This window comes from Sminthopsis crassicaudata, chromosome 3 (assembly GCF_048593235.1).
Source record: "Sminthopsis crassicaudata isolate SCR6 chromosome 3, ASM4859323v1, whole genome shotgun sequence".
Taxonomy (NCBI): Eukaryota; Metazoa; Chordata; class Mammalia; order Dasyuromorphia; family Dasyuridae; genus Sminthopsis; species Sminthopsis crassicaudata.
The window spans coordinates 432,376,765-432,386,298 of NC_133619.1; the positions used below are offsets into that span (position 1 = coordinate 432,376,765).

Below are 9,534 nucleotides of genomic sequence, written 5' to 3' on the forward strand. Positions count from 1 at the left end.
GCATGGCTTGTGACTTCTGGTTCCATTTTCTAGCATATGGGTGTGAGCAATCCAGCCCTGAAGTTTTGCAAAAGATGAGCAGCATTAAGACAAGGGAGCCAAGGATTCCAGAATAGGAGACAGTTTATTGTGGAATAGGCTAACACTATCATTAAGTACATCCAATTCTTCTAGTTCTCAATATTTTCTGAGGCTATTATACTTGCCACAAATTCAACATTCTCCATCCATTCTTAATGATGAGTGAAGTCAAGTATGAAAGAATATGTTGACTAAATTTGTCCCAGATCAGGCCTGGATTTCCATGGCCAAATAATCTATCCCCAAAGAGCCAGCCTTCTGGAGATGAGCCTCTGGATATTTAAGAGGAGTTCTTGAAAAGCAGACTCAGCTTACTGCCACAAGGCTTTTCCTGTAATGAGAGATCTGGCCAGAGTTTGTGATTGACTGGCACAGTCTCAGTGAAGTCAAGGTTACCTTCACATCAGGACAAAGCAGCACAGCAGGACTTGAAGGAAGAGACAATTTTTATAGACCAAAAAAAAAAAAAAATCCTTTCCCTGTTGAGTTCCACAGATGTGGTCTCTAAGATAGCTGGGTTTGCTTAGCTATTTTTTCATTGTAACAAGCAAGATTTCTAGAGGAGACGTTATTGAGAAATGACTGGAGAGTTTAAAAGACTATTTAGAAGAGATATTGAGGAGAAATGGAACAATAATAGGTTATGGTCAGAAAGAAGTTTTAACTAGAGGAGATGGACACTGTGGATAATGGTGAAATCCAGTGTGTGACCAGTCAGATGGCTTTTTTTGAAATGGAAGCTCTTTTGCTTAGCATTCTTACTCTGCTGCAGAGAACACCACTCCAATGGCTGATTGCATTGTTCGGATGCCAAATGTACATTTACCTAAAAGATTATTTTATGGAGAACTCACACAAGACAGGCACTCACATGGAGGTAGGAAGAAGCAATAAAAGGACGCTCTCAAGCTCTTTCTGAACTTTGGAATTGATTGGGAGACACTGGCATAGGACCACTCAGCATTGTGTGCCCATATAAAAGAAGGTACTGTTTTCTGTGTGAGAAACAGAATTGCAGTAGCTCAAGAAACAAGAGATGTTCAAATTCAGAGATAACTTGTGTCTGATCTGTGGTAGAGCCTTGTGAGGTCATTTTGATCCAGTCAGCGACAGATACATTATACCTTGACCCCAACATGGTGATGTCAAATTTGTTCTTCTTTGAGAATGGACAACAACCAAACAACATGTATAACCTTGAACTAGTCCTTTCTGTGGACTGCTTCTTCTTCATCAACAAAGTGAGAGGGGGTTAGACAGATGATGAACCTTTAGGTCTTTTCAGCTCTATTTTTATGTCCCTTTGTCTTAGATTCAGGAATAACACAAGGTAATTTGTGAACAAAGAAGCACTCACTGTGGGAAGAATAGACCATAGTCATAAAGAAAGTCAGGGATTTAAAAAATTCTAATGTAATGCGTCATGGTTGTTAAAGTACTTTACACATACTGTCTCATTTGAGCCTTACAACAATCCTGTTAGTAAGGTGCTATTTTTCTAATTTTATGAGTAAACTGAGATTTAGAGTACTCATGTGTATTGCCCAGAGTCATACAGGTCTTCCTGATTCCAGGACCAGCATTATATCCACTTTGTCACTTAGCCCCAAAGACAGAGATGCATCAGAAGTAGAACCCAAATACGAGGAAAGACATCTTTGAAAACCGGCAAGCAAAAGATAGTGTGTTCATTGTAAGGAATAGCTAGTAGTATAGTTTAGCAGAGCCATCTTGATAAATTCCAGTATTTCCAGGAATTCTCCTATATTATACTGTGAAATCATTATCTTTAGTTTTATATTTTATTTAGAAATATCTCTTTTCACATGTGTAAAAAAAAATGACTAAACGCCCTACAAAGCAGAAGCTCACAGGTGAGCCAATCTTAGACATTTAAACATTTATTAATGCCTTTTGTGTTTGTTTTTTTTTTAAACTCTCCAGTCATTTCTCAATAACGTCTCCTCTAGAAATCTTGCTTGTTACAATGAAAAAATAGCTAAGCAAACCCAGCTATCTTAGAGACCACATCTGTGGAACTCAACAGGGAAAGGATTTTTTTTTTTTTTGGTCTATAAAAATTGTCTCTTCCTTCAAGTCCTGCTGTGCTGCTTTGTCCTGATGTGAAGGTAACCTTGACTTCACTGAGACTGTGCCAGTCAATCACAAACTCTGGCCAGATCTCTCATTACAGGAAAAGCCTTGTGGCAGTAAGCTGAGTCTGCTTTTCAAGAACTCCTCTTAAATATCCAGAGGCTCATCTCCAGAAGGCTGGCTCTTTGGGGATAGATTATTTGGCCATGGAAATCCAGGCCTGATCTGGGACAAATTTAGTCAACATATTCTTTCATACTTGACTTCACTGCAAAAGCAGAAATGGATGAGTATGGTGAGATTAATATATTTAAAAGTATGGATCAGGAAAAAGAAATGAAAAAGAGTAGGGACACATGTTATGAATAGTTTGGTGATTTTTGGGAAGGAGACCAAGAAACATAGGAAAAATGGAAAATATCTGCAATTATTATAATAAGCTTCTGACCGTCAAGGACGATAAAACCACCACATTTGGACTCCAACTTCGTGCTGTATAATTATCCCCCCACATTCTAAAGAGCCAATCCTTACAACAAAGAACTTAAAAACAAACAAACTTGGGCTCTCTCTTTATCTGTCATACCACTTGCCATTATCTAAGTGGTAAATGAGAATATTTTACTGGCATTTTCCTCCAAATAATAACTATAATAAGAATCTTAGTCATCCCTCCAATATTTCAAACCAATATTTTATTCTTTTTTGAATTTATGTTGTGAATTTCTGTCTCCTGTCCTTGATATTGATAAATTCCCTAAAGGCTTTCTAAAAAGAAAACCTTAGCTTACTACATTCATTTTTTCTGAGGCAATTGGGGTTATATGACTTGTCCAGGGTCACACAGCTAAGTGTCTGAAACGAGATTTGAACTCAGGGCCTCCTGATTTCAGGTGCTCTATCCACTACGCCACTTAGCTGCCCCCGTTACTATATTTATCAATTTCAGCATATCTTTGTACTCTAAAATCCATACATTCACAGAAAAGTATATATTTCATAGTTACCTAGTATACTGTCCTTTTCTGAAATGCTCTATGAATGTTTGTTGATGGTGCTGAAGATGATAATATGTCAGAGCTAAAAGACTTTTGAAATCATCTAATCCCTTCAATTTTAAAGGTGAGAGAATGGAGTTCTTAAAGCAAAATGGTCTACCCAGAGTTGCCTAGGAAGATGGAAGCAAACTTGAAATTAGAAAACTTAACTCTTTGTGCAATATTCTTTCCTCCTGCCATTTATAATTAAAAAGACTTTCAGTTTTATTGGATCAGCTCATTGGGCAGGAGAATTTGAATAGTCTCTCAAAAAGACAGTGGTCTTGTTGAATTAAGTGAAAATTGAGATAAATTTTATTTTATTTTCCATATCCCAGGCAAAATCTCAACATTGAATGAATAATTAAATAATTTATTATAACTTTATATGTGTAAAATACTATTCTAAAGACAGAGGATACAAATAGAAAAGCAGCACTACCCCTATTCTCAAGTTGCTCATGTTCTTTTAGGGAAGAGGTGAAATTTACCTGTTAGGAAATGTAGTTCTTTCATTTACATTTAAACCAAAAGAAAACAAGCAGTGTGCTGATATTTGAGTGTACTCTTAAGTTCTATATAGAAAAACTAGTCTATTTTTAGATAGAAACTTAGCTTCAAATCTAGAATGTCTCAATTGTATTTTGTTCATTTACTGAATGATCACATTTACAAATGTTTTTATGGTAAAATATAACTATATATCAATCCAAGTGAAATTGTTTAAATATGTGATTGTTTTTGTTTTTTAGAACAGAACAGTATTTTGGAAGTCCAAGTGACATGGCTTCTACAGCAGAACACATCAGAGAAAGGATGAAACTTGTTAATCTGAAAAGACAACAGCTGAGACACCCAGAAGCTACTATTACAGAAAGCTAATAGAGATCACCTGATGACAAGGATTCAGTTTTGTAACCCAGCATGTTGTCTGCATATTTCAGCATTTGACATAATTCATTAAATGCATTTCACAGCCAATATAAGCCTCATTTTTCCTAGTAGACATTGTTCTCTACCTGTTAACACTACATCTACCAAGGCACAATTATTTAACATACTATGAAACCATAGACTCCCAAATATTTTATGAGAAGGAACTACAAACGTTGCACTGAAAACTTGTTCCAGAGCTTTATTTGATCTGCCAGTTGCTAAAAGAGCAGCTGATTTAAGCTTTGAATGGTGCTAATAAAAGTTTAAAAGTTCCACATAAAAAGTAGTTGCTCCCTTTCCCCAGGTGATGTAGTAAATTTAGACTGTAGGTAAATTGTTATTTGTAGACAGTGGTATCCTCATAATTTCACTTTATAATTCTTCAAAATTGATTATTTTTATTGTGCCAATATACAGCCAATCTATAAGATCTTTGATATATCAGTCATTAAGAAGACATTTTTCCTATTTGTATTGATAATGTATTAAAAGCTGTTTGTGCTTAATAAAAGGCATCTTTTAAAAATTTTATTTAATTCGGTTGCTATATTCTATTTCCAAATGTGAGTGCCTTATTTGAAGGGGCATTCTTAAAGTTGATAGACTTTTTTGATTTAACCTGTTTATAGTGTTGTTATTTGCATGTATTTTAGCCAAGAAAACTTGTATGTAAGCATGTACATAATAAAGAAGCATGTTTTATGATGAAAATAATTGTGAAAAACAAGCCTCCCCTTTTACATCTTTAAGAAATTGTTATGAATGGAATACTCATAATTTTATTATAAAATGCCATTGGTCTCCTTTCAAAAAGAGAGTTCCTAAAGTAATGTTTTTATTTTTTTCTTTTCCAAATTAAAAAAAAGTCCAAATCACTGACTCTTATTTACTCCTGTTGAAAATATGTATTCTTAAAAAGTAATTGCTTCAATAGAGCACATATCAGTATTTATCCTTTACTTATACTCAAATTGCTAATAAATTGTGATTTCTCATAATAGCTGAGACAGGACAATTTCTTAAAATAGTCTGGTGATCAAAACATTCTTTTCATACCTCCTTGCTGTAAAATTTATTTTCCAATAAAGTTTATAATAATGGGTTAGTGCTTTTAAGGTCATATTTAATTCTAACTGGAACAAGGCTTGTGTAATTTAATTTTTTTGGTTAATTTGGAACTGAAAATTAAAAATAAACTGTTTGGAACTGGAATGGACCCCAGCAGGGTCTTTGTTAGCTTCTGCTTGGGCAGCTAGCTAATTAAAGGGGGATGATGCTACCTACTTTACCAGGTATAGGAAGTTTTGAGTTGTGCTGAATGTTCCAAGGTCTGAGGCTCCAGTAGGAGCTTGTTAGTTTCAACCAATAATTGTAGGGGGCTGCCTCTCTTGGGAGGAGACAACTCTTGTCTTATAGATATCAGGCAAGCTCCTCTGACCAGGAGGAGGGAGTTCTTTGATACTACTTGGCTTTTATGATAATGAGAAAGGAATGTGTCTCTTGGTAATTTTACCTATTGGACCTGTTCTCCAACTGTATAACAAATATAAAATTGAGATTCAGGCAAGTTACAGTTTCCTCTAAGTGAGTAATATAAATCAGATTATTTTAGCCAATTTCCATTTAATTCAATAAGCATTTATCAAACATGAAGGTATTTTATATGCTAGAACTATAAAGGAAAAAGTGAAAGTTTTTACCCTCCAGTTGCTTACAACCCATTAAGAGTATATAATATACACAAATAACTAGAATAGCAAGTAATTTATGAATATGAGGCAGATAGGATTTCAGTTTGGGGGTGGGGTAACAAGAATTCCTCCCTCTGCCAGGGGTTCTCAAACTACGCCCCATGGGCCAGATGATGCGGGCTGAGGACATTTATGTGGCCCACAGGGTTATGGCAAATGAGTTGAGGGGCGGAGACAGAAGGGGGTTTTTGTTTTTACTATAGTCCGGCCCTCTAGCAGTCTGAGGGACAGTGAACTGGCCCCTATTTAAAAAGTTTGAGGACCCCTATACCTTCCATCATATTGAGGAGTGATACAATTGAAGATAAAGTGTGGAATATGTTTTGAGATTAGAAAGTAGTGTACTTTCTTATAAAATGGGAAGGAAAGATAGCGTAGTATTATTATGGGCTTAGTTAGGAATTCAATTTTATATAGAGGGAACCTTTGAAGAGAATCTGTTTCAGGCAATTAGTAATCACTTTTTAAGTTTAGAAGGTTTCATGCTTTATGTACAGGATCAGTCTTTGAGGTACAGTAAGTCTTTATAATCTTTACAGGTATTTAAATTTTAAAAGATGACATTCACCTTAAAATGATTTTGCCTCGGGGGTTTATGTTGCCAGACTGCCTTCTAGGCAAAATCACCTTATAATATATTTTTAGTACTTAAATGACTGTCCTTTTCGCATCATGGCCTAGCATTGGGCTAGGGGCACACCTGGGTCCCACCTTCAATACTTCTTAATTTTTTCAGTGTCTTTAACAAGTCACTTAATTTAATGGACCTTATTTTCCTCATCTATAAAATGGGCATACCATTATCGTGTATCTCAGATATTTCACATTGCTTAGCTCTTATACCTTTCTTTCTAGAGTTTGACCTATTTCAGCTTATTGTGATTATTTTGCTTATATATATTTTCCAAGTCTGTACCTCAGTGCCTAACACAATGCTTGACACATGATGAAGACTTAATAAATGTTGCTTAATTGGTCAGGGCAGGTTTAATAGAGGTAAATAGATGAATTTAGTTTCTGATAGACTGCCTGTTAATTGTTAACTCTAAAATAATATTGAAGTAGCTTAACAATTAATATATCTCTTTGCTCCAACCTATTTTGTGGTATGTTGAAGTCTATAAGCCCTATATTGCAGATGCTATCTTATGGACCTTGTAATTGCTCTGGGGCCTTTTGACACCAACTTCAAAGGTCCTGAACTTTTCATGGCTTTATATTCTCTCATTATTCAATGTATCTTAGACTAAATATGATTATTTTCTCTAGAAAAATTGACCAGCAACACTGGAAACTAAACTCAACTTTTTTTTTTTTTTTTTTTTTTTTTTTTAAATCTTGGACAACCCTGAGGAAAGTTATATTTTGATTATAAAAAGTATTTCAGTTTAATCTTTGAAACATGTAACATCTTAATTGTATGAACACTTTTCATTTGCATCTTTGAGCAAAAACTACATTTAATGCTAGGTTATCTATAAATTTAAAAATTATCATTTTCCAGAGCTTTTATTACAAATTAAACTGAGGGAAAATTTTACCAGAAAAAGCAAAGGGTCTTTTTTGTTGTTGTTGTTGTTGTTCTTTTAAGATAAACTATGGTTCAATGTCAAAAGTTAACTAGAAGTCACAAGTCTACTTTGATGCAGTTTGACACTCATCTTAATATTTTTTTCACCTTGTTCGTGAGAATTTAGTGATAGCAAAAGTTTTCAATTCTATTTTTCTTAGCCTCTTCATAACTTACTTAATACATGGAAGAGGATAAGTAGAAAGCAAACTATTTGGGAGCCAAATTAATTTTAAAATGCCTTTCTTTCGTAGACTCTTCATAAGATTTGGCCACATACATCACATCTGGATTTCACACAGTTTCATCAGCATCACTTAAAAGTAATTCTTATCATCAAATAAATGAAATAATTAAAATGTAGCCAGTTATCCTTAGTGATATGACAGGGGAAACATTTCCTAATTACAAATATCACATAAATGTATGAAGGATATAATATCTTTAATATGTTCAGTTCTGGATTCGGTTTTGGGAAAGACACTGACAATCTGAAGAAAGTCCAAAGGAAGCAGTGAGTAACAGACCATCCCAGGTGGCAATTAATTCCCTAGCAGAGGAGGTCTCCAAGTCAAAGTTGGATCAATATTTGCCGAGAATCTAGTTAGTAAGAATGAAGAAAGTAATGTAGTAAGTGTTAGAAGTTGAGCCAGATCTTTGAAGTCTCTTCCACAACTGATCCCCTAATTATTTGGTGATGAAGTAGTTGGCAAGCCAGACAGAAAGAGAATGATAATCTATTTTGCCTTCAATTGACTCATTCCTTCCCAAAGTACATATTGAAAATTTAAAAAAGAAAAAAAAAAGCATTTAGACAGTCAACTGTTCTGTGCACAAGTGGAATAAATTTTTAAAGAAGTTAACAGGTCATTGATAGCTATGGCTGGAGAAATCAATGTTATTTTTGTAAATGGGTCTCTGACAAAAGGACATGCTCCTATCTCTAGGCGAATCTTAGTGTTAAGGGGTTTGAAAGCTCCTTAGAAAACTGAATAAAATTTCAACTAGTTAAGTTGGAAGAAAATAGAATGAAAGTGAATACATTATTTCAGTATTCCACTATGGAATACTGTCCTTAAGCAGAGAAGCCACTACAATATGAGGTATAGATTTGTACAATGTATGACAAGTAGTTGTGAAACTGGATGTCAGCAATACTGATCTGTAAAGCTGGGGAACGATTGGAAAACAAGTTATCTTCTTAGATATGTCCTAGTGAGACACTAAGGAATGCCGTATACTCAATCAGGGAATACTTAGAAAACTAAAAGGAAAGCTAAAAATATGGAATTTGGGCTTATTGAGTTTTAAAAAATTATCGCATATAATATTTCAATTGTCCAATTGTCTTCCCTAGCATTTAGACCAACATGTTGATAAAGAAGGCTTCTTGGGAATATTCCTTAGGAACTGATTCTAGGTCTTCAGAAACCTTATTGCCAGAAAATTCCTTCATAGATCTAACCCGGTTCTATGACTAGGATGTATTTCCTTCCAACAGAAGCAGTAAACAGCCAGTACCTCTATTACTGCCCACAGTGCATTCTTATGTTCCAGCCAAACAACACTGCTCTTGACTCCATGTCTTTGCTTGTGTGATTTTTACTCTTAGAATGCCCTTCTCAACTTTTCTCTCAAATTCCAAAAACCCAAATCAAATGTCAAGTTTTACATGAAGCCTTCCCCAGCCTTGCAGTCACCATTATTAATCTTCCAAGTTCTTCTATTCCCCTCTTTTCCCACAAAACACTTTTGCTTTATAATTCTTTGATGCACTCATTTTGTGGTAATGCATTTAATAACTGTTTCTTATTGAGCTCCATTTGAGGGCAGGGATTCCAATTTTATCTAAACTTTGTATCACAGAATGCTAGGATCTTAATAAATGTTTCTTGACTATCATAAATCCTCAAGTTCCTTAGAGTTTGTGATTAACTTTGAACACCTTGCTTTCTATATTTGTGATGTAGAAGTAATATAAATACTTTAGTATTATATCCATTTAAATTTTATTGATTTATTTGGGGGGGAATCTAAGGTAAAGGTTAATGTTTCCCAATTCATT

The 9,534-nt window shown here is 34.6% G+C and overlaps 1 protein-coding gene across 4 annotated transcripts in view; it reads left to right on the forward strand.

The window, feature by feature from the left end:
• SESTD1 (SEC14 and spectrin domain containing 1) overlaps positions 1-5,253 on the forward strand; it is a 120,167-nt gene extending 114,914 nt beyond the window's left edge. For all 4 annotated transcript variants that reach the window (XM_074302985.1, XM_074302986.1, XM_074302988.1 and 1 more), the window contains one exon: positions 3,965-5,253. In XM_074302985.1, the coding sequence (XP_074159086.1) occupies positions 3,965-4,094 (130 nt within the window). In that variant the 3' untranslated portion in view covers positions 4,095-5,253. The remainder of the gene's footprint in view (positions 1-3,964) is intronic.
• Positions 5,254-9,534: the final 4,281 nt, after the last annotated feature.